This window comes from Panicum hallii, chromosome 9 (genome assembly GCF_002211085.1).
Source record: "Panicum hallii strain FIL2 chromosome 9, PHallii_v3.1, whole genome shotgun sequence".
Lineage (NCBI taxonomy): Eukaryota > Viridiplantae > Streptophyta > Magnoliopsida > Poales > Poaceae > Panicum > Panicum hallii.
Window position 1 is genome coordinate 68,578,818 of NC_038050.1, and position 27,125 is coordinate 68,605,942.

General features: G+C 50.3%; 6 protein-coding genes across 13 annotated transcripts; 4 read left to right on the plus strand and 2 right to left on the minus strand.

Annotated features, from left to right (window-relative positions):
• The first annotated feature begins 406 nt into the window (after positions 1-406).
• LOC112874851 (BTB/POZ domain-containing protein SR1IP1) lies at positions 407-3,403 on the plus strand. Of its 2 annotated transcripts, none has more exons than XM_025938412.1 (5): positions 407-757; positions 1,050-1,119; positions 1,208-1,810; positions 1,898-2,440; positions 2,570-3,403. In XM_025938412.1, the coding sequence occupies exons 1-5, from the start codon at positions 711-713 to the stop codon at positions 3,131-3,133; spliced, it is 1,827 nt and encodes a 608-aa protein (XP_025794197.1). In that variant the 5' UTR covers positions 407-710; the 3' UTR covers positions 3,134-3,403. The 2 variants fall into 2 exon arrangements, with proteins under 2 accessions (XP_025794197.1, XP_025794196.1); XM_025938411.1 differs by having other exon boundaries at positions 680-829.
• An 877-nt stretch (positions 3,404-4,280) lies between these two features.
• On the minus strand, positions 4,281-7,907 carry LOC112878148 (CASP-like protein 5A2). The gene is made up of 3 exons (XM_025942567.1): positions 7,254-7,907; positions 5,145-5,277; positions 4,281-4,788 (listed from the first exon to the last, which is right to left on the minus strand). Exons 1-3 carry the CDS (start codon positions 7,463-7,465, stop codon positions 4,573-4,575), a joined length of 561 nt encoding a protein of 186 aa, XP_025798352.1. The 5' UTR covers positions 7,466-7,907; the 3' UTR covers positions 4,281-4,572.
• A 4,111-nt stretch (positions 7,908-12,018) lies between these two features.
• Positions 12,019-12,809, plus strand: LOC112878149. Its single transcript, XM_025942568.1, has 2 exons — positions 12,019-12,237; positions 12,360-12,809. The coding sequence occupies exons 1-2, from the start codon at positions 12,153-12,155 to the stop codon at positions 12,530-12,532; spliced, it is 258 nt and encodes an 85-aa protein (XP_025798353.1). The 5' UTR covers positions 12,019-12,152; the 3' UTR covers positions 12,533-12,809.
• Positions 12,810-16,734: 3,925 nt separating this feature from the next.
• On the plus strand, positions 16,735-19,594 carry LOC112875746 (FAD-linked sulfhydryl oxidase ERV1). Of its 2 annotated transcripts, XM_025939709.1 has the most exons (7): positions 16,735-17,195; positions 17,296-17,379; positions 17,671-17,718; positions 18,191-18,255; positions 18,829-18,906; positions 18,995-19,083; positions 19,222-19,594. In XM_025939709.1, the coding sequence occupies exons 1-6, from the start codon at positions 17,022-17,024 to the stop codon at positions 19,038-19,040; spliced, it is 495 nt and encodes a 164-aa protein (XP_025795494.1). In that variant the 5' UTR covers positions 16,735-17,021; the 3' UTR covers positions 19,041-19,083; positions 19,222-19,594. The 2 variants fall into 2 exon arrangements, with proteins under 2 accessions (XP_025795494.1, XP_025795493.1); XM_025939708.1 differs by lacking the exon at positions 18,995-19,083 and having other exon boundaries at positions 16,749-17,195.
• A 129-nt stretch (positions 19,595-19,723) lies between these two features.
• LOC112875747 lies at positions 19,724-21,868 on the plus strand. Of its 2 annotated transcripts, none has more exons than XM_025939710.1 (4): positions 19,724-19,852; positions 19,976-20,220; positions 21,164-21,207; positions 21,489-21,868. In XM_025939710.1, the coding sequence occupies exons 2-4, from the start codon at positions 20,118-20,120 to the stop codon at positions 21,708-21,710; spliced, it is 369 nt and encodes a 122-aa protein (XP_025795495.1). In that variant the 5' UTR covers positions 19,724-19,852; positions 19,976-20,117; the 3' UTR covers positions 21,711-21,868. The 2 variants fall into 2 exon arrangements, with proteins under 2 accessions (XP_025795495.1, XP_025795496.1); XM_025939711.1 differs by having other exon boundaries at positions 19,995-20,220.
• Positions 21,869-23,691: 1,823 nt separating this feature from the next.
• LOC112873166 lies at positions 23,692-26,712 on the minus strand. 5 transcript variants are annotated; one of them, XR_003224745.1, is made up of 3 exons: positions 25,976-26,712; positions 24,779-24,870; positions 23,692-23,833 (listed from the first exon to the last, which is right to left on the minus strand). XR_003224745.1 is itself a non-coding variant. In XM_025936186.1 (2 exons), exons 1-2 carry the CDS (start codon positions 26,381-26,383, stop codon positions 24,700-24,702), a joined length of 495 nt encoding a protein of 164 aa, XP_025791971.1. In that variant the 5' UTR covers positions 26,384-26,712; the 3' UTR covers positions 24,144-24,699. The 5 variants fall into 5 exon arrangements, 3 of the variants coding, with proteins under 3 accessions (XP_025791971.1, XP_025791972.1, XP_025791970.1); XR_003224746.1 differs by lacking the exon at positions 23,692-23,833 and adding an exon at positions 25,236-25,386 and having other exon boundaries at positions 24,144-24,870; XM_025936186.1 differs by lacking the exon at positions 23,692-23,833 and having other exon boundaries at positions 24,144-24,786.
• Positions 26,713-27,125: the final 413 nt, after the last annotated feature.

Here is a 27,125-nt window from a genome sequence, read left to right on the forward strand (position 1 = left end):
TGGAAATTTCAGTGGTCGGATCGTCGTCACTGTGGTCAGTCATGGCCGTTGATGCTTCAAGGGGACGGCAAGACCACGGCAAGACCGCAAGCAGCGTATCTTCTGGTGCTGGGCCGTTCGCGGCCTGCTCATGGGCCGCAGACCCGCACCGTCTGGGCCCTAAACTGATCTCATAGCCTTGTAGGAAGGGCCCAAGTATAGGGTGCTGGGCCCAGGCCTGAGGTGTTTGCCAGCTGCCTGCTGCCACACATCAGTAGTCATACAGCGTACGAGGCCAAGTGAAGCACGGCTCGGTCTGCCGTCCCGCACAAGAGTCGCCGCAGAACGACGGCGAGAGAAGGCAATGGGTTGCAGGCAGCTAAATGCCAAAGGAAACAATCCGCCGGATTGGTCGGGTTCGTGTGTGTTTTTCAGCTGCCGCATTTATCCACCCACGGCCGCCGCGCGATGGTGGCGCGCCAGCGTGTGGCCTCCGGCCGCCAAGGCCAGTGGCCGGCAGCCGCGGCTCCATCCGGAGCCCGTCGCACCTGCTTCACTCGCTCCGCGCAGCCTCGATTCCCCTCCAGACGTCGACGTCGCCCCGGGATGGGAAGGTGAGGAGGAGAATATGGTGGGGGGGGGGGGGGGGGGGGGATGGGGGAGGTTACGCAGGGGGTAGAGCGGGAAGGTGAACGGCGGGCAGGCTCGGTGACTCTGCCAAGGGCTGCGGGATGGAGAACCCGTTCGACAACCCGGCGATGAAGAGAACCAGCGACTGGTACCCTCGACCTCCTCCTCCCTTGCTGCTTCTTCCCATCTGGCATGCGATGTGTTGCGCATTTGATTCGGTGTATGTTCATGTTCAAATTTTAAATTTCAATTGTTGGTCGTCTATACCGGCGCGGACAGCTAATTCAGATTGCTTTAGACTGAATGAAACAGCAGTTTTCATCAGGCAACATGTGATCTGCACTTCTGATCTTGTTCTTGGCTTCAGACTGAAAAAATGAAGCTTGTCAAAAGAACAGGTTTGTGAAATTTGAAGCTCTTGTTTCGGTTCATCGTTGCAGGATCCTCTCACAGGAATTCCCGAGCGATATCACCATCCAGGTCGGGGACGCGACCTTCAACTTGCACAAGGTAACCTCTGCTTCCGTTTCTGTTCGGGCTAGGATCGTATAGAGGAAAGTTTCGGTCCTGACAACAAGTGGCGCGGACGCTGCTGCAGCTCCGGTTGGCATCGAGGTGCGGCTACATACGGAAGCTGGTGTCGGGGATCAATGGCTTCAAGGTCACCCACATAGACATCACGGGCATGCCGGGCGGCGCCAGGGCGTTCGAGCTCGTCACCAAGTTCTGCTACGGCGAGAACTTGGAGATCACGGAGGACAACGTCGCGATGCTGCGGTGCGCGGCCGAGCACCTGGAGATGACGGACGAGAGCAAGGGCGCGAGCCTGGTGGGCACGACGGAGGCATACCTGGAGGCCGTGGCGCTGACGAGCCTCACCGGCGCGGTCACGGTGCTCCGCAAGTCCGAGGAGCTCATCCCGGTGGCCGAGGAGGTGGACCTCGTCGGCAGGAGCATCGACGCCATCGCGCACATCACCTGCCACGACAGCCAGTTCACCATGCCACTGGGCAGCACGGACGGTAGCTACAACGGCGTGAAGGTGTGGAAGGCCGTCGACGACTGGTGGGCCGACGAGCTGACCTCGCTGCGGATTGACACGTTCCAGAGAGTCGTGATTGCGATGAAGGCGAGGGGGTTCAAGGGCATTGCTTTGGGCACGCTCATCATGCTCTATGCCCAGAAGTCTCTGCGAAGACTGGTGAGATCTCAAAGTTTTTCATCCACAAACATCGGATCGGACATTGTTCGTTCTTGCATTCATCTGACATTGTTGAGCTTTTTGCAGAACATGCACGGGAGGGACAAGAAGAAGATGGACCCGAGGCAAGAGCACGAGAAGCGGGTGGTTCTTGAAACGATCGTGAGCCTGCTGCCGAAGGAGAACTCCACGTCCGTGAGCTTCCTGTCGATGCTGCTGCGAGCGGCGCTCCACCTGGACACGACGCTGGCGTGCCGGCTCGACCTCGAGAAGCGGATGGCCGCGCAGCTCGGGCAGGCCGTGCTCGACGACCTCCTGATCCCGTCCTACTCGCCCGAGGCCAGCACCACGTTCGACGTCGACGCCGTCCAGAGGATCCTGGCCGGGTACCTGGAGCACGAGGGCGAGGCGACCCGGCTGGACTACAGCACGGACGACGACTTCATCTCGACGGCATCGCCGCTCAACGACGTCGGCATGGTCGGCAAGCTCATGGAGGCCTACCTGGCCGAGATCGCCTCGGACATGAACCTGCCCATTGACAAGTTCACCGGCCTCGCCGAGATGATCCCGGAACGTGCCAGGTTTAACGAGGACGGCATGTACCGCGCCATCGACATCTACTTGAAGGTAAGAATTTCAGATCAGAGATTTTACTGCCTTGTTGGTTGTGGTTTGTTCCTCAACAACAAGATGATGCTTACTGATTACTAGTTCAGCACACGATTATTGTTCACGATGGAATCTGGATTCCTGCAGGCGCATCCGCATCTGAGCGAGGCCGAGAGGAGGAAGGTGTGCAAGGCGATGGACTGCCAGCGGCTGTCGCGCGAGGCGTGCGCGCACGCGGCGCAGAACGACCGGCTGCCGGTGCAGACGGTGGTGCAGGTCCTCTACCACGAGCAGCGGCGCCTGCGCGAGGCCCCCGCGCACCCGCCCAGCGGCGCGTCCTCGTTCAGCGGCGAGTCCCCGGCCCCGTCGCTGCCCTACAAGCCGGCGCAGAGCCTCATGGGCCGGCACGCCCGGGGCGGCGCGGCGCAGGACGAGCTGTCGCGGCTGCAGCGGGAGAACGAGGAGCTCAAGATGGAGGTGATGAGGCTGAAGATGCGCCTAAGGGACCCGTCGGCGCTCCCTCCGGCCGGCGGCGCTCCACCGCCCTCGGGGCGGCCCCCGCAGCCGAAGAAGCCCGGCGGCGGCGGGTTCATGAACAACGTGTCCAAGAAGCTCGGGAGGCTCAACCCGTTTCTGCGGCATGACGCCATGGATGGCGGGAAGGTGCGCACGAAGCCGCCCAAGGATCGGAGGCACTCGATCGGCTGGTGAGGTTGCTCGATCTAATGGCCGCCGGCTTCTTCCCGTCCTGGACCATGACGGCAATTTCGCCTGAACATACAATGTGACTCACGGATCAAATGGCTTTTGAGTTGTGAGTAGATATAGCCATATAGGTAGCAATCTCACTTGAACATAAATAAGCATTTTATCATGTCAAAGAGCATGGATTTAGTGGGCTGTAAATCCTGCATTGTACCTAAATCTTACAGGGTAACTTCTGTGTAGAAAAATTTTCAAAAAAGAACTTCTGTGTAGAAATTTTGAGCGCCGGAATTATTTTCACTGTACAAGAGCTGATACAGGCGTACACAAAAAATGTTTTGTTCCCACAGTAGATGCCCCAGCAGAAGATGACGCCCGGGAAATCGCGGTGTTAGGGTGTCTCCAGCGATATCCTCCAAATTCTATCCTCTACATCCTTCATTTACAGAATTCTCTACAAGATTCTCTCCTCTATATCTCATTTCTCTCCAACAACATTCTCTAAATCTCGTTCTCTATACATTAAACCCTATATTAGAAACGTATTTTGTTCCAAATTTTTGTACGTACGTATTTATCATACCTCAAACGCTATGGACATATTTTATTTTTATTTAATTCAGTGTTTGAAACGTAAAGAAAAAAATAGAGAAGAGGAGAGAGAATCTCTATTTATAGAGAAAACTTGTAGCGTTCTCTATTTTAGAGGACCATTTAGAGAACAATGCTAGAGCAATAGAGAACGAAATCTTTCTCTATATATAGAGTACAGGACGCTTTACAGGCGTCCGCTGGAGATAGCCTAGCCTCTCTTGTAGGCCCATTATGATCATGTTTATCTGGCCAGGAGTGCACCCCCGGATCGTGACAGGGGACAGGTGACAAATGACATTGTGATCATGACATGGCTTTTGACTCCTGTGCACTTCCACAGCGTCTGTACATGTTGACAACACAGAACAAACAATAAAGCGCAAGGCAGAAGTAACACGTTGCAATCTGCCATGAAAAGAGAGAAACCCCACACAGAATGACAGAATTGCAGTCGAGCATGCCAACAGTCGATGGAAGGACCTCAACTCAAGGATTTCAATGCTTCGTTGCAAATATATCAGAGCAACCGCAACAGAACTTATAAGGCAAACCTTGGCAATGAATTACGACGACTTCCTCAGCACCATCAGCTCTCTATATGCAATATCATATCCATGGTTCAAGGGTCATCAGGACACAGAACTGCAAGGTTTCACAGCAATGCATTTGCCGGACAAGACATTCCCAATTTTCTTTGTACAGGTTAAACTAGATATGCCGGAGTCATAGCGTCATACGGGTACTTCAGCTTCCGATTCTAATACTATTAGCTGGGCCACTCTATCCAGTTATCGCAAAAACCACATTTGGGGTGCTCCACCTGCTCCAAAATCAGGGTCTATCCTCCTTTACTATCCAGCTGCTACGACGCGGGAATATGCGAATGCGGCCGACCAAAAGTTCAGCACAAAGGACGGTGAGAGAGAAAACGAACACATGAATGCCATCGATACTGCAGTCTGGAAACTAGAACAGTGGTTCTCCGAGCACATATTCAGATCCTCGTCGATCAAGACGGTGATTCCTGCTGCAGCGCATGCTCCGGAGAAGATTACTCCACATGTGATCTGCCATCAGAAAACTGTAGTCAAGGAAACAGAATGCAGGAAACCAAAAGACAAATGCACTCCTATATCCTACAACCAAAATCTGCAGCTCAGGAGAGGCAATTTCATTCGACTGTATAATCCGACCGCTTATTTGCTTTATTTGTGATACACAATTAAGATTCTGCATATGCACACCACTGTATTCTTAAAACAATGCCGGAACGATCCCAGTTATATGGTACTTTTGCCTGTCGTGGGTAGTTCTTTGAGAAATTGTTCAAAACACTTATCTGTAAACCTTTCAAGATATCATGCTAGTTGATTTAATCCATTTTATAAGCATCACAAAGAGCAAGGTCAATGTTTTTACTTACCGCATCTCCAATGGCAAAGACAGCAACAAGCCGACGGTTTCGTAAACAACGTTTAACAAGCAGTGCGTATATGTCCACAATGGCTACTGACAGGCTCCAAACACATTGCAAAATAGTTGCTGCAATAAGGTAGCTGGCCAAAAAAAGTAACTCGTCAGTTTGTTACACGCAAAACTAAACCAAATTTAATGGGGGGCAAAGGCTCGAGGTTGAGGATGCCAAAAAGAAATGCAGAACGGAGCATACAGAAGACATGAGTTTGCTGTGGCAATCATAGAAAAGAATAACATGCAGCAGAATTGCCATTTTCACCCAAGAGAACACTAACCCTGTTTCTCTAGAGTCAACAAAAGTACCCACCCATGTCTACCACAATCATAGCAAAATAAAATAAATAATATGTAATGAAATAGCACCATGCATATATCAATTTCTACTGCCTATAATTAGCAAATGAATAACAAAACAGTAGGTACTGCATGTCCAATAAACTAGGAAAATATTCCTTTCAGATAAACAAAGCTTTACCTTACTCTTAGCATTCTAAGTTAGTTCCGGTAAAATCACACTGTACTTAATTGTACAGATGATCAGTGTTCCATATTGCAAATTGATCAGCAAGATATTCTTTATTGGGAAATTCTTCATAAATGACTACGTAATCACTCGAAAGGTTGGGCATCCATAGTCTATAGTTTTACAACGGGGTGAGGCGATGAAGTGCCATGATAAGCCATGCGTATTATATGGAAAAAAGGTGCTTTCTAAACATTTATGCAGGTAAGCAAGCAAGAAAGGGCTGCTTATGCCCCAGTTTGCCAAAAGAAAAAGGAAAGAGAAAGAACATTTAGTGGCACTGCTCACTAAAAAGAACCAGTTATATAGACGATGTTGGTTATTTTTTTATTGGGATCCCTGAGTTACCCAAGACACCGTGTTCACTCTAGCCGCAGCTCAATGTTATTCAACTCAGCAGTCATACAGTCTATTCATAACCTCATCAATCTAGATCCAAAACAAGCCCATCCCATCTCAATCCTTAGCAGGGACCATATCAGGAAATGGTCGAGAGAACAGATGGGTGTTAAGTAGTTAATAAACCTTCCTATAAATTTGTTGAAAATACCGCGCAATGTTCAAGCACCGTTTTGCACTGAACTGTTGACCAGAGATAAAGATTCGCTTTTCCACATTTCTAATCTACCAATAAATTAAAAATAAACTAATTTGCACGTTCTAAAAGCCATATATTGAAAACAGAGGGAGTATCCCTTTTAGGTTTTAGCATTGGAGCCCACTGGCTATAGTAAATTTTGACAGTCTGCAATATGATCCCCAACACAACCAAATATTGAATTACAGTTGAAATGGATGTTGCTATAGTGCAATTATTTGGATACCACACTCCAAAATATAGTGTCTTTACTCCAGATAAGGCTTACCTTTTTACTCTTCCTTTTCTGGTCTATGTGCCAGCTTAAGTCTGGTTTCTTGTAAAACACCAACAGAAGGTTATATCAGGTGCGCGTCAGCTCTAAAGCACTATCATGAGCAAAATTTGCAACCACAGGACTCGAGCAAAGATGACAACTAATTAGGTATAATAATTGGATTTACAAACTAGTACTCGTAGTTGGTAACATCCAGAGACTTGATCCAAAATCAGTGTGATAAAACTCGAGCCTAGTGAAAATACTGGTCGGTATTGAAGGCCCGGAGCAAGATGCATTTTTGGTGGTTCAGAGTAAGTCACAGGTGAAACTGCCCACGCGTCGTGTTAGAAAGGAATTCCAGGGTTTCACACTCCATTGCTGAATCAAGCAACAATCCAAGACATGAAGTCCCAGGAGCTTTAACTCTTCGACAACAAGCCCCACATTCACCCAACTAGCTCAAACTTCAAATGTGAATACCCTTTTACTACCCGTAAGGCAACTAGCTGAGCATGACAGATCACACGGTTTTCCCTTTTCTAAACCACCAAATAAATCACGCCAGAGCACAATGCAATTCCAAAAATCCTAAACAAGCGACCGGAGAAGGAAGCGCGGTAGCAAAAGCGGAACGGGGGAGAGACGGGGAAGGCGAGAGCCGGGCGGGAGGAGCTACCAGAAGGCGGAGACGGTGGCGAAGTCGCTGGTGGACGACATGACGGCGAGCGAGACGGCGGCGAGGAGGAGCTGCGTGACGCGGAGCGCGAGCCCGCTGGGCGTCCCCGGCATCCCGGGAAGGTCCTTCATCAGCACACCCTGCGGCTGCTGCGCCGGGTTCGCGGGCGCCGCCACCTCCATCGGGTGCACCACCGGCCGGCTCGCGAACATCTTGCTGGCACCCCGCACTGCCGAGCGCGCCGCGCCACACCTCGAACGGAAACGGCCCCGCTCGCTACCCAAGCGCCCGCGGCGAGCAGGCGAAATGCCCGTTCGCGTCGGCGCGCCCCAGCTCCGGGTCGGTACCGGCGGCGGGGTGGGAATGGATTCGGCTCGCGACGAGGAGGAGGAGAGGCCGTGGCGCAGCGCGTGCGCGTGTGAGGGGTTGTCGCCTCGCCTCCCCGGCTCCCCCTGCTCTGCTCTGGCGGCTGGCTGACTGGCTGCGCGGTTTGTTTATTCCTCCGCTACGGCGACGAAACGAAACGCTAGTTTTATGGAGGCGCAATCGGCAACCGCGGACACGGCGTGCTGCGCCGTGGGGCCGGCGGTGGCGGTGAGCCCATGTGGCGGCAGCCTGCCTATGAGCCGAGAGCCCGAGACGGCAAAAGTGCCGGCTGCCCGGCTCCGGGCCCGCGAGGTACGGAGGAGATTCTAGTCGCTGCCGAGTGCCGAGCCCGCTTCCGGGGAGCGCAGCGCAGGTCTCCGGCCGAGACTTCCCGGCAAGTTCACGAACGCCAAGAACGGACGCCTTCGCCCCGACGCAAATCTATCACTGGCATGCGAGTGTAGATTTTAGCGAGGAACAGGAAACTCACTGGCTAAACCTGCCACCGACACGATGCCACCGCCAGGCAAGGGGCTTCGGGTCATCGGCCGGCTAGTCCAAGTGTGAAGTGCCCAACACTTGCACGAGACTTCTCCGGTCGATCCTTAGCTACTGTGCGAGGGGCCACGTGTGCGACGCGTCCGTTCTGGTGTTTGTGGGTACGGCCCGATCTGTTGTTCGGCGCCCGTCTCTCGCCGCCGGCAACGTAACGGTCCACGAGAGGGCTTCGGTAACCGGGCAATCAGCCGCGCAGACTATTCCCGGACACTGGCGAAAGGCACCGGACCCGGGCTTGCTCTCGGCGCTTTTCTTTCTCGCGCGACGCGAACCCAACCATGATGGCCGCCGCCCGCCGCCGCGACGGCGATCATGATGGGGGCGGGGTGGGGGGGAGGGGGAGTATGGGGATTCGACGACGCGCTCGGGGCTCCAGGACGCGGCGGTGACGAGATGAGACTGACCGGAAGAAGATACTATTGGTTATGCAGTTTCGGGTCGTGGTCGCGAGCCCAACTGAAGAAATCCAGTGACAGTTCCTTCAGGAGATTTCCTTTCCGCACATGGCTTCATCCGATCTAGTGCGCGTAGTGTCGCGATCACGCGGCACGCCGGCAGCACGGGCCGTGTGTTATCCTCGGATGGCATGACATGAGCCAGTCGGACGCCTCGACTGATCTGGGGCTCTGGGTGAACCAACACCAACCAACGTGGTGGGGACGCTAAGAATTTCAGTGGGCAGCTCAGACTCCACACACAGGCGATAGGAGGCTATATATAGTAGATTAAGACCGCGTGTGGCCTTGTAGATTTGATTCGCGCATTTATTCGCGACGTGCAGCGGCCGGGCTGGGTTGCTGGGACCGCCTTTGGAGGCTCTCGCAGTGAGACGCCAATCTTTTTTTTTCTTTTCTTTTCTTTTCTTTTTGCACGAGAGGAACTTGGAATTTCTGACATTCGTGTTGGATGCAACGGGAGCCATTCGATCAATTCAAGTTGGACGAATGGTCAGCTTGAAAAGTTGAAATCAAATGTTCGGCTGCTAGGTAAGAGAAAAAAAAAAGGGAAAATTCTTCTAAAAAACATGGAAAGGAAGAGGAAACAGAGCAAAAGATACTCGTCTAAGCAGGGACAGCTAGATCCTCAACGTAAGAGCATCTCCTGTAGTCTCTAACAAACATCTCCTAATAATATATTGTTGGAATATTTCAATACCACTTTTATAAATTATTAGGAAAGATACTTTTACAGATCCCTAATATTTTCATTCCAATGCAATTAATATTTTAGGAGTGCCAAAATTCTCCCTTTATTTGAGGAGAGTTGAGGTGAAATATTAGGACAACACAATAATAATTGGAAGAAATGGAGAGGTGAAATATTAGGACAACACAATAATTATTGGAAGAAATGGAGAGGTATAAGGGAACTAGAGCATATCTTTTTCTAATATTGACAGATTATTGGGGAAAGAGAGACTGCTAGAGATGCTCTAAATGCGCATGCCGGCTCCGTTTGGCTCTTTGGTGCAGCAGCTCTCTAATGGAGCTGAAGCTGTTTTAGAAAAATATTTGGTAAAATAGCTTCAAGAGCACTTTAATATTTGAGAAGGGAAGCGAAGCCCGTGAAGTTACTTTTTTAACTCCACTTCTACAGTGGAAGCCGTTTTGGGGTTTCATGTGGGCTTCTTGGATGAAGCCTTTTTGGTGAAGCCGTTTTATTTTTACCAGTTTGGTTGGGCTTCACAAGAAACCGGTGAAAAAATCCTACCAAACGGAGCCTTAGAAATAATCAGGTACGTTATCAGAGATATCAAAATAAAGAGGGAAAAATTAAAGGAAGTCATAAAAAGCACGGGACTACGTAACAATTCACCGTAGTTGACTAATTTAAACCACACCAATAGCACTATAGGATTTCACCCTTCATATACAGGTAGAAGACTCTACATTCATAATAGCGTGCGCATACAACCAATCCAAAAAAAATCCTTCAGTATGAATGCACTAAAATAAAATCGTACAATATGAATACACTGCAGCCCACTGGTACCCTAACTCTTGTCTTTTATAGCCCTCAATAAAGACATACTTTGCTTGATGAGCAGTACAACTGATCATATTCGCTCTTTGGTCTCACTACTAAAAAAAAAGTTTGTAGGAGCGGGTAAAAATATATTTTAAAAGGTGGATGCGGTACTCGTCCCTACTTTTTGCACCTAGAAATCGATTTGTAAGGGTGGATATTTCCAAAAATTAAAAAAATAAAAAAATAGCAAAATAAACAAATTATTGCAACAAAAAAACCACCACCACAAGCCCCTATACTATCGAGTTACAATTTTTTGATGAAATATACACGCTTGCATCACCCGAGGTTTGAACCGCATACTTCAAGCCTCGCGCATATTTTTCTCTCCACCACACTGTCACTTGTGACTCTATACGGTATGTTATTCTTTTACATTAACCTTGAAAGTGATTTGTAGGCATGGGTGACACCATCACCCATCCGTATAAATCGTTTCTAAATTGTTTCTAGGGGTTGGGACGGGTGACGCCACCACCCCCATAAAAATGTTTTTCAATTATATTCCGTAAATTCATTTAAATCTTTACATATAGCAAAAATAAATAAATAAATAAAATTTCTACACTATGATTATTGTGAACTATAGGTAAAAAAATATATCAAATACATTTCAGTGTATATAAATGTTAAGATTGTTGAAATCTTAAAGTTTAAAGTATGACTTGAGTTACATGAGATACTGTATAGTTATAGTCATATGTAGGTTCATAATAATTTTTTGGATAATTAAATGACCATAAATGGAAAAGTTATCAACTAGAAAAATTTTAGATCCAGTCGTTCTCTACATTTTTGATATAAAGTTTAACTTCATCCGAAATCATATGAAAAAATTATAACTTTTTTGCGTGGAACTATTTTTAGGAGCTGGTCATGCCATCACCCGTCCGTAAAAATACATTTTTATATTTTCAGGGGCGGGTGGTGGCGTCACCTGCAACTAGAAATGCATTTTTGGAGTGGGTAATGCAATGACCCGTCCCTAAAAATGATGTCCATTTGCATGGGTGGGTGATGGCGTAACCCGTCTAAAAGATGCTTTTCTAGAGGCGGATCGGATGCTACATTACCTCGTTATATTTGTAGGAGCAGGTTACTTTTTACCCGTCCGTAGAAAAAAATTAGACCTTGCTGCAAATCATTTTTTAGCAGTGTCTCGCTCCACATTAAAAGCAAGGCTAGACAATGCAGTGAAACCAAAGACTTTCATAGGAGTACGCGACATCGATCCTTAGGAATTTCACTGTCCCACTTGACAAAAGGAAGACTAGGGAGAGCCTGGTGGAGACCTAGACGTACTCGTAGCCTCGTGGTATCCTTGTCCCGCATGAATGACACGCCCACGTAGTCGTCGTGTCGTTACGCCCTCAATGTGGAATTCACAAACTGGACTTTTCGAGAAAAAAAATTCGCAAACTGGGTCGAGAGAAGCAGCTGTTGGAAGCAGGCGTCAGGCGTCTGGGCCCGGCCCACCACAGCAGCTCGCGCGGGTGACCTAACTCCTTCCACTGACACTCCCCCGCAACCACCACCCAACCGCCACATACCCGCGGCTACTGCTGCACATGGATCCCGCCTGGGCCCCGCTTTATCAGGAACCCGCGCCGACGTGTCCGCCGCCGCCTACCGCCTCCTGGCACGTGCCCGCCGCCGCCGCGTTAACTAACTGCCCGCAACCACCGTACCCACCCGCCCAGCTGACGCCCCTGCCCCACACGGCGCTCGTGTCCCCGGGCCTGCGCGCCAGTCTCAGTGCGAGCGTGGGGGCCGGTGCTCGCGGCCCTCCTCTGCGCCCGCGTTTACAAATAGTGCGCGCGGAGGCGACCGACCCGACCCCGGTCTAGTAATCGAGGGGAGGAGGAGACCGAGGCCTAGGGTTGTACGGTGCTCGGTACTCCTGGCTCCTGCGGCGCAAGTCCGGCGAGCGGCTTCGGCGATCGATCGATGGGGTACTGGTGGGACCGCGTCGTGCTGCCGGTGCGGCGGGTCTGGCTCGGCGTCGCGTCCCGCTTCGGGGTTCGCCAGACAGGTAAGAGGCAGCGGCGGTGGCTGAGGCTCTCGCCGGCTGTGATACGATCCGTCGCCGTCGGCGGCGCGGCCCAGGGGTGGATTCGTCTGACTCCGGCGCCGGTTGCTTTGCTTGGTCTGCAGGGCTGTGGAGGCTGCGGCAGGAGGTGAGCACGTGCGAGTACGAGGACGTGCACGTGATGTGGGAGATGCTGAGCCGCACCACGGCGCCCGCGCCGGCGCCCAGGCGGCACAGCCGGTTCCGGCAGCAGCCGCGGCCGTGGGGCGACAGGTTCCGCCTCTGCCGGGGCTTCTAGATCAAGGCCGGCGGCCGGCGCCGCCGCTTCAGCTCCTCCGCTGCTGGTGCCGCGGGATAGCTCTTCCGGTCGCTCTCTTTGACTTTTCTTCTTCCCTGGTTTTCGGTGCTTGTATCTATCTATCTATCGACCTCGCTCGATGGGCTCTGAGATGTACTTCCATTCCTCCTCGTGTGTCGATCGGCCACGCGCTGCAGATGATGCCCGGGGCATGTGAATGAACAGAGCTGTTTGGGATTTGTGGCTTTGTGCTCGTGTTTCTACCGCCTAGTTCTCCTCCTCTGTTGCAAAAGCACGGCCCTTTTCTTTTCAGAATTTGACGATTTTTTTTATATCCTGGATGGCCTTACTAAATTAGTACGTAAATAAATCCTAGTTTATGCGATCTGTTTAGTCGGTTTCAGGCAAACCAATCATCTACAGGGCCCAGAGCATCTTCAGTTTTGAGGAAACCAGAGCATCTTCAGATGAGAAAACACATCGGTCGTCAGGATTAGAAGAAGAGAGTAGCAGAGTATATAGGTTCTCAAAATCGAATATTTCCCGCACAAGTGCCCCTTCTAGAAGATGAATTTTCCCACGTTACATGAGGACTACCAATTGATAATCCATCTCCAAACCCCATCACCGTCCAGAGAAGCCACCAGGAGCGCTGAGTCTGACGTCTCACTCGCCCTGATTCAGCTCCGTGATTTAGTTTTCGGCGCCCTGGCTGAAGAGCGATCAGCCTCACAGGTCACAAACCATCGCCCAGTGGACGTTGGAGGCAACGATGGCCTCTCTTCACCCAACCGATACGTCCCTTCAGGCTCACTTCATCTCGCCTCATCTGATACCTACCCGAGAGAGAGATCCTATCAGCAGCTGGGCAACCACCCCTGTTACTTCACGCACCAGTAACTTCAGGCGTAAGTATTCTCTTAAAGAAAACTAAAGAAAGATCGAGGAGAGGGGGAAGCTTTCGGTCGTTGGACTGACTTTTCGCCTTTAGCATCTCTTGGGCCCCTGCAAAAGACGAGGGCCAGGCGGCCCGGGGCGCCCCTGATTTTTAATGGCCACCGGCCGCCACCACGGCAGTTCCCTGCCGCTTCTTCCGATCCCGCTCGGATGCTGCCGTCCCCGCTCGGCCGCACGGGCTCCTGTCGCTTGGCACTCGCGAGCTCAAGCGAGGTGCTTCTGTGCAACAGCGCAAGTTTTTTCTTCCTTTGACGTTCAGTTTAGACCGGCAGGCTACTGTTTCTTTATGGGCAAACAGGATGCTACCGTTAGGTGATAGCTGGGGTACATGTACAGTTTCACTTTCACATTGGGCTCTGAGGGTGTGTTCGGTACCGGCCTCTAAAGGCCGAATCCTCTAAACTTCAGAGGATTGGTACCGAACGGTCCACTAATTCCGCCCTACTGTTCATTTTAGAGGTCCGTTTCTTTTAGAGCCACCGGCCACTCTAAAATCCTCTAATCCGGCGGTCACGGTTCCCAGCGCGGCCCGCTCCTCCGCCGCCCCTGCTCCTCCCCCGCGCGCCGCCGCCCGCCCCTGCTCCTCCCCTCGCGCGCCGCCGCCCGCTCCTCCGCCGCCCGCTCCTGCTCCTCCCCCGCGCCGCCCTCCCGCCGCGGCGCCCCTGCCCGCGCCCCCCGACGCCGCCTGCGCCCGCGGCGCCCCTGCTCCGCCCACCCCCCGCCGCGGCGCCTCCCCCGCCGCCCCTCCCCCGCCGCGGCGCCCCTGCTCCGCCCTCCCGCCGCGGCGCCCCTGCCCGCGCCCCCCGACGCCGCTTGCGCCCGCGGCGCCCCTGCTCCGCCCACCCCCCGCCGCGGCGCCTCCCCGCCGCCGCTGCTCCGCCGCCCGCTCCGGCCCATCCCCCGCCGCCGCCCCTGCTCCCTCCCCCGCCGCCGCCCCTGCCCCCCCCCCCCCCGCCGCGGCCCCTCCCCCGTCGCGGCCCCTCCCCCCGCCGCCTGCGCCCGCGGCCCCTCCCCCGCCGCCGCCCCTGCTCCCCCCCGACGCGGCCCCTCCCCCGCCCGCGAGCTCCTCCCCCCGCCGCCGCCCCGCCCCCTGCTCCTCCCCGCAAGCCGCGCCGCCGCCCGCCCCCTGCTCCTCCACGCAAGCCGCGCCGCCGCCACTGCTCCCGTTTTAGAGCCGTAAACGAACACCCCTCTAATATACATCTAAAATATTTATATCTCTAATTGAACGGGCTATTTTTTATGACCCCTCTAAGGATTACCGAACACACCCTGAATCTGAATGTTCAGAGCGCAGGAAAACGACACCTGCGTACCGGCCGGCCAGTGACTACCGTCAGAGTACTGGGTGGTGCTCCTGTAGCGAGAAAACTGCCTGTACAGCAACCGAGCAGCAGTGGTGCTGTAGAGAACTACAGTTGATGCGGATTAGCCAGTAGCTCGTCAGCGTCAGGATTCCCAATTATATAATAAATCGGAATAAAAACGGCATGTCAAGGCGCGTCCTTTTTCTGACAGGGCCCTTTCTACAATAAAACGGGCGGCATGATTAGGTCTGCTTTTTTTCTGTGCTTTGAGGCTGCAGTCGATTGGGCACAATAAAGCTGGGTCCAGCGTGACGGATGGTCCTCGCAGTTGTCGAGCCTTTTTTTTTTCCCTTTCTATTTTACCCCAACATTATCCGACATGACATGTACTACATTAATACATGCGTGCTTAGTAGCTTGATTATTCCTGAAAGTTTGTTAATGCCAGGGGACGGTCGACAGAGCCATGGTTTGTTAGCTCGAGAAACTAAAGCGCGCGTGCGTGGTCCTGCTCATTTTCATATGCGTCGTCGAGGCCGTCCTCTCCTTGCGCTAGATTACATTAGGTCCATCGTGATCTAGGATTCTAATGGGAGTAGCTAGCTGATTATATATGCATGTATTTTTATATCTCGTTTGACGCACGCAAACAATCCGAACATTCCAATCAATGGCCGAACGGCGGTGCGCGGATACCACTGGCGTCGAGGCTGATGGGGACGCCACAACGGTTCTCAATTCACGTACGCCGCCGGCGACCGTTCTGTTGTTCGTGTGCGGGCATCCAAGATCTCGTGTGGCTACTGCCAACCAGTACATGCTCGTGTCGTGTGTCGGCAGCTTATTGAAATGTAAATCCTGATTAGGTATGCCAGTTGCTGGGGAGACGACAAGGGCGAGGCGGCCGCAGTGGCCTATCTCGCAGCTCCATGGACGTGTGCGTATGCTTTTGTATACGGGGGAGTTGGGCTTGGGCACTTGTCATAGAAAACTCGAGTGCCGGTGCCGGTGCCGGTTTCAAACTGGCGTGGAGTTCAGGAGAGAGCAGTCGTGTTCTGTCGTTTGCACTGGCGTACGCGCGCCCAGGCGCAGATACGCATGTCGCGGCGGCCGGCGGGCTGGATCCTCCCACCGCCACTGGCTGGCTACCGGTGCGTGGGTGTAGCCGGGAGCCCCGCTGCCCCGCCCCGAGTCCCCGACGGCAGGCGCGCCGCATCCGCCGGCCGGGGGACCTTGCTGTTCCGGGCCTTCCGACGGGGCCACGGAGCCACGCGCCGCCGCCGCGCATTCCGCTCTCGGGCGCCCCACGCGGCCACGCGCCCTCGCGCAAATGGCCTCCGGTCGCTGGGCGGTGGGCGCGCCGGCATGGCCCATGGCCGCACCTGCATGGTAGGCCCGCAACCTCTTTGAGTCTTTGTCAGTCCGTACAGAGACTGCCCCAAGGGCCACGGCAGGCAACCGCGCCGATTGGATCACGCTGCCACATGGTTTCATCAGGCCAGCGGCAGCATGGTGGGCCCCACGGGCCACGCGGATATTATTATCTTGTGTTTTGGCCTGCCACATGGTTTCATCGGGCCAGCGGCAGCATGAAAGTGTAAGCACATTGCGAGAGAGTCAGGTGTATGTTGGACCGTGCTACATGTCACGACTTGCTCCGTACGAACTTGGAACAAGAGGGTTGCGAATGATGGAGACGTGCCGGTGTCCCGTACGCCTTGCCAGGGCGGAAACGACTCACGCCGTCGCCATCGGATGCCAACCAAGAAACCAGGCGCGCCGAGCGTGGCCCAGCGGTTCCTCTTCCTGAGCCAGCAGCAGCCCCCCCGGCACGGGAACAGCCCGCGTTGGAGGCCCATTGATTTCATTTTCCGTTTTACCCTCAGCCCAAGCCCCAAAGGCGATATGGCCCCGAACAGTGGTGGGAATCCCAATCTGGAACCAGATGATGGCCCCTCGATGCGGCCCACAGTAAAACCCCCCTGAAAAATCCAATGGCCTTCGCCTGAAATCCACCGATTTTGCCGTGCTTCCCTCTGCTCCTCCCCTGCCCGCTTCGCACAATCGCGCACCATCTGACGGTGGCCGCCATTGCTGCGGAGCGCCGCGCGCGCACTTCTCCCCATCCCATCCATCCATCAATCCATCATCACCCACCGCCTTCGCGCGATTGCGGTTGCAACTCCGGGTCGACGCACGCACGCGAGCCCGCGGCCGCCGCCTCGATGCCGCTGCCGGGCTGGAACCCGCTGGCGCCCGTCCTGCAGACCGTCGCCGCCTTCTCCCGCCACCTCCTCATCGCCCCGGACGCCGGCCCCGACGAACACCGCCTCCGCCCGCTCCTCTCGCTCTCCCTCTCCCCGCCGCCGCCCCCATCTGCGCCGCCGGAGATCCTCAAGGCAAGTTGTTTCCCTCCGTGCTCGCCCATTTGTCCTTTTCCGTTTGGCTTGTGCGGGAGGTGGGTTATGTAACTTGTGATATTTTCGAGTGAATGCGCAGGAGAAGGATGCCAAGCCGGCGCCGCTGACGAAGGAGGAGGTCGGGCGGGCCACGTGGATGCTGCTCCACACCATTGCAGCGCAGGTGCTCGATCTCTTGCCTCTGTGAGTAGCATAACGAAGCACAAAATCAGTTCGCCATTTGCTTCTTGAAGATGCTTTCTACGAGTAGTTCACATTATGGATTATATCGACAAACTGTCAATGGAGACCAGAAATTATTCATGTATCATAATGCATTCATTGACACACTTGAATTATTGATCTGCGTACCTGAGGGATGTGGAAGAGAGTAACTTGTTTGATTTATGAGTTTCTTTTGGATCTTATTAACTGTCAAATTTGATTCCTACTAAATATGTGACTTGTGTTTCAGTTCCCTGATGAACCAACGAGGCAGCAAAAACGGGATGCGAAGGAGCTGGTAAGCACTAATTTGCTTTAGAGCTGGAATACTGGAGAAACCTCTGCCGTTGTTTTGGAAGAGGTTTAAAGATTTGATGTAACTAGTAATTTACTCTCATGGTCAAGCAATAGATGTCTGAATTCAGAAATGGTGCTTTGTTGAGTTATAGCCTGAAAAATCTAGAGGATAAGTTTCATGATGATTTGTGTACATTTACAAAATCCTCCAGGCTCTAATCCTTTCTTCATTCCTAGCTTAGGCTTGTTTTCATAAATATGCGTGCGCTTGGTTTAGCATGATTCCGATGGCGCATTTAGAAATAAAATATCATAAGCCATGTATCCACTAAATTTCCATCAAGAACAGTAAATTGAAAACATTTTTTTAGGAGGGGCAAAGATAACATTCAGATGGCGCATTTCTACGTTGCACTGATTTCATTACTTGATTTACACAGAAATATAACATTGCTACTGGTTTGCATGTTCAGATGCACATAATCTCGAGACTATATCCTTGCAAAGAATGTGCTGATCACTTCAAGGAAGTTTTGAAGTAAGCAATCTTCACCAACATCTTGGATAAATTGCAATAGCTATTTAATAGTTTTTTATTCCGTGAAGTGGTTCTGTGCGTTACAGGTTTATTCCTTTCGAAATATTTTCACTTGATTCCTTGACAGCCTGTCATTTTCTGATGTGATCCAAAAACATCACATAATAGCTGTGAACCCGTGGTGCTGCAATATGAAAATGTGTTTGAATCTTGGATTCTGACGCTCTAAATCTATTGATTTGGCTGAAAATTGTTCTTTCAGTGTTAATCATATTTTTTCGTGATGCACATGATGATTAAACTCTTAACATGTGCGTAGGTTTTTGTTCACACACTAAATTGACATCTTATAGGTGACACTGGTGTTTATATCTATGATAGCTGATATCAAACATGGCTGTGTTGTCTTTTATTTTTTGTTGTCTGAATGTTTTAATAGAGGAGAGCCATTCATCACAGCTGGATATGCTCTTATCCTGTTTTTTGTCCCATTATTTTCTTCTTTTTTGTTCTGTGATAAAAGTTATCTTTGAACATTAAACTGACTTAATTATCATGTGTTTTATTTTATAGAGCAAACCCTGTTCAGGCAGGATCTCAGGCTGAATTCTCCCAGTGGTTATGTTATGTGCACAACGTGGTTAATCGGAGGTAAGTCCATTCAGTCATCTCCGAGATGTTGTTTGGTGTTGCCTTCGAAATCATCTAAGGCATTTTAGTGTTGAATCCGTTTCTATAGAATCATAGGAAAAATAAGGTCTCAGGGCCAAAAGGAGGAAAATTGACGCACTATACCTATTTGGCATCCTTTTACTCCTACCATAAGGGGTATGTCAGTATGCAGTTTAAGAGTTGATCCATTCTAGTATTGACATGATTTGGCAAAATTTTCCTGCCTTCTGGCCGCTATTTTTGAGACTGTACTTGTGTGTTTCCCATCTGAGCGTCTGTGGTTATCTTTTGCAGCCTTGGAAAACCAATATTTCCCTGCCAAAGAGTAACTGCGCGATGGGGTAAGCTGGATTGTCCTGAACGCTCGTGTGACCTAGAAGGCACCAATGACATCATGCCAAATCGATGAGGCTAACAAGTAACCCTCTGGAATATATACTTCGAGGAGGATTTTAAACAAACTAATGAATGAGCACTACTACCAGGGAGATGAGGAAATAGAATTCAGGGCGCCATGCCGAGTTGCCAAAATTGCAGAGCGTCTACCTGAATTTCTGTATGCTTGGCGGTGTTAGTAGTAGTAGAGTACGTTGGATATGAATCTGGCGATGTTTGTACTTTGTACAGTTTTACCATGTTAACAGTAATCAAATTTTGTTTTGAGCTACTGATCGTATTCCTGCATTTATTTTTGGCTAGGTTCTGTGTATGTTCCCTAGTCTGAAATCTGCTTCTTCTATCTACCAGACCATACCAGTCCATACAGATTTCTGTGCAGCTGAACTGATACTGAATAGTTTTGTATAATATCACAGGAGTCAGGACAGGAGTGTACTTTGTATAGAAATAGAAGAGAGAGCCGATATTAGAAAGTTTGGACCAACAACGCCTGCAAGCATGGCCATCAATGCATGGAGGAATGCATGTAGGCCACCTTCCACGCTTTCCCCGGCCATTTTTCTGCAGCTCAGCTCCTCGTTGTTGACGATGACATAAATTCTGCCGTCTTATCGCATCACTTTTTTAATCCCATGCTGACATCTAGCAGTACTGCGAATGAAATTCAGAAACTGCATCACGCATGGACCTCGAGCTATCTTAAGAGCAGTCACAGGAAGCCAAAGGAAACGAATTGCAAGCGCATAAGCGTTTGAAACTCTGAAGGGATTGTGCTTGCGCAGGGGTAGGAGATGAGGCGTCCCTCTCCGCTGACTTTGCTGATATTTGCATTTGTTGGCGGAAATCTACTCATGGGCATCTCCTCTAACGCAAGAAGAGCCAAGAACACCACAGGTACATTCAGCAAACCATCCTATTCCTGGCTCTGGCAATCTCTCCTGTATTTTCTCCTGTGACTTTGTTCATACGGTTCCTGTTCGTTTCCATCTTTCTCCAGCAATTATCTTACCTTGAGTTCACGGTTTAATGATGGATATTTGAAAAGATTGTCGATGGGATCTGATGCTATTTTCTCAAAATTTAAAAGAAAATAAAATAAGAAGATCTGAATCATCTGACCATATTGATAGCTCAACATGACAATGTGAAGCTTGATTCTTCCCTTCTCCTTTTTGAGTGGTCTTTTCATCAAGCAATAATACCATTGAAGCGTATGCTTGGTGGAACTTGTATGGCCCTTTAGTAACTTAATTGCCTCAGGAGTTCACTTTACCAATTACCGAGAAAACTATATCTTGCAAAGCTCCATGCATATATGCATCTTATGAAATTGTATTGATTGTTAATATCCGAATCTGTACGAGACTATGAAATCGACATCATATGAAAGGCAGGGTTCTCCAAAGGTCATTTTGATTGTTAATATCTCGTAAGTTATACTGTACGAGACTATGAAATCGACATCATATGAAAGTGCATTCAAATCGAATCCATTTTAATGAATGTGTATTATTCAACTTGAATCCATGTTAATAAATGGGTATCGTATAATCTATAACTTATCAGGCTAATTGTTGATTAAAGATTAAATCTGAGTCTTGAAATGCACGTGCGTCTTAAAAAGGAAAAGGTGGGAATAGTTAGTATGAAGCAATCTTCGCCGGCCACTATAAATGTATGGACTTCCGACAGTTGTGGGTGCAATCCTGGTTATTTAAGCCGTAGATGCTGTTTTGACTGGTTGGTTCTGTTTTTTCTCTCAGCATCTTTTTTATTCTGAATCATTGAGATTGTATGTATAGGGCATATGGCTGACATTTAATTGCATTCATTGCAGATCCTGGTTATGGAAGCATTGAGTTAAATGGCAGGAAACTAAAGGTGTGTGCTCTGACAGAGGCAGTACATGGAAAATGTCCGGCATTCATAGATCACCAGAACCATAGACCACCAATGATAGTCTGATACATTCAGTTTTACATGACTTTCCTTAATGTTTCTTTTTTTCCTTCAGAAGTGAATATTTGTCAGAGTATATCTTATTACTATTAGTAATCAAATATAACGTGTGCTTCTTGATATATTTTTCTTGATCCATTACTAATCATAACAGGGAAACCAATGCAAGTTCTTACAGATGATTCTTCATGTATCATTTTCAGGAACGATGCTCTTTTACTATCCGAAAGACAAGGGAGCTGGAAAATATTAGGACGGATGACTACCAACCTGTCGATCCGAGCCCAAGCTCCAAAGCCACTATCAGACCAGGTCCAATTGAGCATGGCGCACCGATTCTTCCTTATGTACCACGGTACCCACCGCCTTCAGGTCACCCTAAGGGTGTGCCAGCTGCTGAATCCCCTGGATCCCCATCCACTTAGATGCACGCTGAAATTATCCAAATCTGCTAAACCCCAATGTGGTCAAAGTCTGCTTTTGTACGTTATGTTGTTATTATGGTTTACTACCGTACCATACTGCCATATGTCTGAAATGCAAGTGTTTTGTGTTTACCTAACTGCTTGAGTGATGTAATATGTTCTGTGCTGTTCATGAATCAGCTAGCAAGAGCCAGTGGTAACTCAGTGTGGAGTTGGTCTTTTAGTTTTAGTTTTATTTTTTTGCAGTGGTGATTTAAGTAACTGCTAAAATCTGGAGTACATGCATGCTTCTATTTTGTACTTGACATGGCAAGTGGTCAATGTTTGGTAGATTTATCGGTGCTGAATTCTCATGTGGCCATGCATCGGTATTGGAAAGCTAACATGCTCCTAAAGGGTTTTGCTCGTCTGCTCCTGGGGGTGGACGCGTGGGTGGGGCTCCGCTGAAGAGCAAGGGCGACGAGGGCGACAGCGAGGGCGCCGGGCGGGAGCCGGCCTGGAAGGTCGCCGAGGTGATCGAGACGGACTCACGGACCCCGAGAGGACCATATCTATCCGTGAAGCTGGCGCACATGGGCGGCGGCGCGTTCTAGCTGCCTCGTGGAGCTGGAGCACCGGAGCGGGAGAGGCGCGCACGACGGGTGCCCGTCTTTTTTACATTTTAACCTTTTTTTCCGAAAAAATTCACATTTAGATCCCCGGATGAAGTATTCCCATGTTTAGACCCTGGGGTCGGCGCCATAAGCTATAGCGCCGAGGTAACACGTCTCGGCGTCGTAAACCATAGCGCCGAGGTGATAGCCCCACAGTAAATATGGCGCCGACGTGGCAGGTGGCGCCGAGCTCGGCGCCATAGCCTACGGCGCCGAGCATGCTTTCAAAAATCTCATCCCCTTTTCTCCTGCCGGGAGCCGGGCGGAGGCCGCGGCGGTGACGGCACGAGCGCGGCCTCCTGCTGAGGGCGGCCAAGAGCCCCGCGACGAGCGGAGCGAGGGCGCGGGAGTTGAGCCCCGGCCCCGAGGCCCGCGTGGGGGCGCAGGCGGCGGCGGCGCCAGTGAGCGGAGCCAGCGGCCGCGCCGATCAGCGGAAGCGACGGCGGTGGCGACGGTGAGGAGGCGGGCGTCGGTGAGGGGAAGCTGCGGCGGCGACGCCGAAGATCCGAGAGAGAGGGCGGGGAGGAGAGAGAGCCGAGAGAGGGCGGAAGGGAGTGTGAGAGAGAGAGCGCAGAGAGAGAAGAAGGAACCGGTGACCCACGTGGTAGGGAGCTCTGTGCCAAGATCCGTGACGCTGAGCTCCCTGCCACGTTAGCATCACCGCTGCAGCCACGTTTACCCGAGGCTGCAACCTCAGCGCCATGACTCACGGCGCCGACCCCAAGGTTCAAAACCGAGAATATTTCATCCAAGGGTTCAAATGTAATTTTTTTAAAAAAGACCAAAATGCAAAAAGTACGGCGACAGGTGCTGCCGGCTCCACGCGGCCACGCTCCCCCTCCATCCGGTACGGCAAGAACGGAGAGCCGCGGAGCGCCGGGCTCGCTGCTCGTAGCATACGCTTGTGCTATCAAATAACCTAGAAGATTAGGCGCGCCATGCGCGCTCTATCATGATCATCATAATAGTTATATGAATACGAATGCTCTGTCGTTTTTACTGCAGATAATTTTGTCATCTTAAAAAGCTCTTATATCCTATTAGCCATTTAGCGTATCCTTATGCTCAACAATAGAGAAGGGATAATAAAAAAAAAGCAATAGTGAATACGGAATTATAGAAAATGATATCACACTATATTGAGATCATAGCAGCACAACAACATCAATCATGGTATAAACCAAACAATTTTTCATTCTGTTTCAAGCATATCAAAGCACACATTAATTTGACAATATCGCATTTGGTGAAACAGGATGTGAGAACTTGATATCTTGAGCTATTTCCAAAAGATCTAGAAACAGAAAAACATTCTAAAGATAGTACAATAATCAATCAAATCAGATTAATATATACATTTTGGACCATCAATATCTGCAATTTAGAAAGCTCATGAGTACAAAACAAATATAAATTCGCCATTCCTGACAGCTGCATTTGATCCCCTAATATTTACAAATTGCATACCATCTTTGGTGAACCCCGACGGGTACGAGGGAGCCCGATCTTTCGATGAGAGATGGTGGTGGTGTGGATTTGGTGGAGGCCGATGTTGGCTGCCCGACTACCACAACCAAGATGGTGTGGCGCCTTGAGCGACAGGTACAGTCTCCTGATAACTACGATTTGGGGTGGAGGTCGACGTTGTGCTACCCGACTACAACAACTACAAGGGTGCTGCGCCTTAGCGATAGTTACACCGGCTCCGGTTGTTGTTGTTCTTGCCGTGCCAAGAACAGCCTTGAACCTGCAAGCAATCGAAGAACAAGTAAGAACAAGATAACAAGCAAACACTCACGAATTCACTCACGAATTCGATAGAAGGTGGGGTTCTGGTACAAGTATTCGGGTGGTCTAGCCAACACACGCGTTTACAAGGAAGTAGCAGCAGCTAACTTACATCAAACAAAACCCAAGTTCTTTTTGTGGCTACCACTTGCTTAAATAGAAAGGAATACTAGATACACAGGATGTAGTCACAAGGCTTCCTCAGGAGTTTCTGGACGTTTCGTATTTGATCTGCCATTGATTCTTGATCCATTGGAAAGTACACGAAGAGATCTTTCCAACAAGCATTTATTTGCTTTAAACAACCTTGGGAGTTGAAAGATATGGCCCCTTGAAACTGGTACTTGCTGCAGTTACGAAAGTCCCTTCAGGTTTAGCAGCTTTAATTGCATTGTTCCATTCTCCACTCCTAGCTGGTTCAACTCCCAAGCACCTAAGAATAATAAAGTCATCACAAGGCTTTAATAGTACTCCATTTGAGGAAGAATTAATTTGAACAGCTAGGAATGAGTTCACCTGATAATTAAGTTCACGTGCACGGGCCCGTGTCATTGGTCCTGGTTCCGCTGTAAGTGGTGAAGGGGCTGTCGTTGTGGTTGTATCAATGGCAGTGATGTCCTCATCAATCTTGCACACTGCTTAGTTAAAAGAACAAATGATAAGACCTACTACCTACGCTGGAATAATGGGCTGACCTGCATCTCCATCTCTCAAGAGGTCTAAGATCAAATATAAGAACACCACGTGAGTCTGGATAGAATGTTAAATGCTTGCATGAAAATACTGATGAAAATGGCAAGTGAGCTCATCATAAAAGAAAATAATGCTATAACAACACAACGAAACAGGAAAAATGAGTTGAGACAACCTCAACAAAATACCATGGAAGCACTATGAGCAAACCTACACCTAACTCAAGCACAAACTAACAGAACTTAGAGGTTGGCACAGAGTTAAAAGAAAGGCAGAACATCTGAAGGGACCGTACTGTTAGAAGTTAATCTAAAGAGTAAGAACATATCTCAACTGAAAGAGTATCTAGATTTAAGAAATAGATAAATTAGCTCATGGTGTCAGATTCTACCTGTATCCAAGGTCCCTTGACATAGTGCTGTCAGGGCCATCTTTCATGAGAGCAGATATTAGGTATTGATTAAGGCAAACCATTTGTGGCCAAAGTTGAGTACAATTTCTGCAACCCTGCCGTAACTTACCTTGCAGTAGGAAAAAAGAACCTGAACAGTAAAATATTTGTAATCCACATATGCTAATGCTCCAATGGATGAGAAGGACCTGAACTTAATCCTTATGCAAGGTAAATTCTTTCTAATATTTCAGAAGAACTTAATCCATGGTTTTGATTCTTTTCTTGGATTTGATGTTTTTAAGCAATGAATACTAATCAACTTGGTGACCCAATGTAACTTTGTCGAATTCAGGATGGTTCATTCTGAATATGCATGGACGATCAACAGATAAAGGTGCTCTAACGGTACCTAAGATGACTTAAGCACATAAACCTAAGACTTTGGACCATGAAACTACACAACTCAGTAAGGGACAAAGGAAGCTGATTCAGTAAACGATCTTATTTGCAAACTTACTAATATCACGAAAAGGAATATGGCAGCTTTATCTATCAAATAAGATGCATGGCTGAAACAGTGTGGCTGGAATTACCTAGTAAGTGTTTTGCAGTGGCCCTAAACTCATTGAACATATGTCAATCTCTCTACTAAACTCTGAACTTAATAAATATGCAAAGCACAATTGTTAAAGATGTGTAAGCAAAATTGAAAGGGGATAAAAGAAAACAATGTATACCTTTATGCCCATTTGATCGAACACAATGAGGGCGTCGTCCATGGGAGGTTGATGGCGCCAACAATAGGGAGCAGGAAGGAGCAGGGGGGCACGGAAGCTGCAGATGCACGGTGGGGGGCTCTGCAGCTCCGCTTGCGCGAACGGCTTCTGCTGGCTGTTGGCGTGGAACCTGCCCACCTTCCCGCCGGACCCAACAAGCTCCACGTAGGAGGCCTCCGTAGCCCGAGAAGTAGGCCCCGGCCCCGCCGGCATACTCTCAGTCCTTTCCGCCACCGCCGAGGCCGAGATCGAGATCGACACCTTCGGTGACCACCTAGCCGAGCTGTTGTCCAGCACCTCGCCGTCCTCCTCCAACCTCCAGTCCCAGACCATGGCGGCACGCACGCTGCGCTCGCCAACGAACCGCATTGTCGCCCCGGCCGAGCCCGGCCCGCCGGCGAGCCCTCAAGCCAGAGCCGGAGCTGCGTGTCGCTCCCCCGCGCCGGGCCGCCGGCAGCCGCGGCACGCCGCCCCCCGCACGTGCGCCGGCGGGAGAGCCCTGGCCCCGTCACCGCGCCCTCGTGCCACTGCCGGAGCCGCGCAGGAGCTTGCTGTCGCTCCCACTCCGAGCCGCGCCCCCGCACCGGATCTGGATCCTGCAGGAGCGGGCTGGGCGGCAAAGCGGTGGGCCGGGCGGCGGCAGGGCGCGGCATCGGAGAGCAGGGGGGAGCGGCGGGAGGAGAGAGGGAGAGAGGGGGCCGCCGGGAGGAGAGAGAGGAGAAATAGGGTTTAGGGTGGGGGGTTTCTGAAAAAATGCCTCACGGGGGTTTCTGGAAAAACAACAACACTTTCGATTTCTTCTTCTTCGCATTAAAATAAATTTTAGTCTGAGGATCTATTTGAAAAATATCAGAACGCGGTTGGTGTATGGTCTAGGTGAGGTGGACTTCGTTGTGATTCTTAGAAACTCGGAGGACAATTAGAAACTCGGAGGACAAAAAATTTAGTTATCAATCATTTTTAATGTGCAGTAGGAAAGTGGCACATAATCTAGCTATTTTGGCCATTCATTTTTTATTTCAGCCACAATAGAGACCAAGACTGACTTTCCGCTTGTTCTCGACTCTAGATGGGTAGAAACATAGGGGACCAAGACTGCACTGCACTGCAC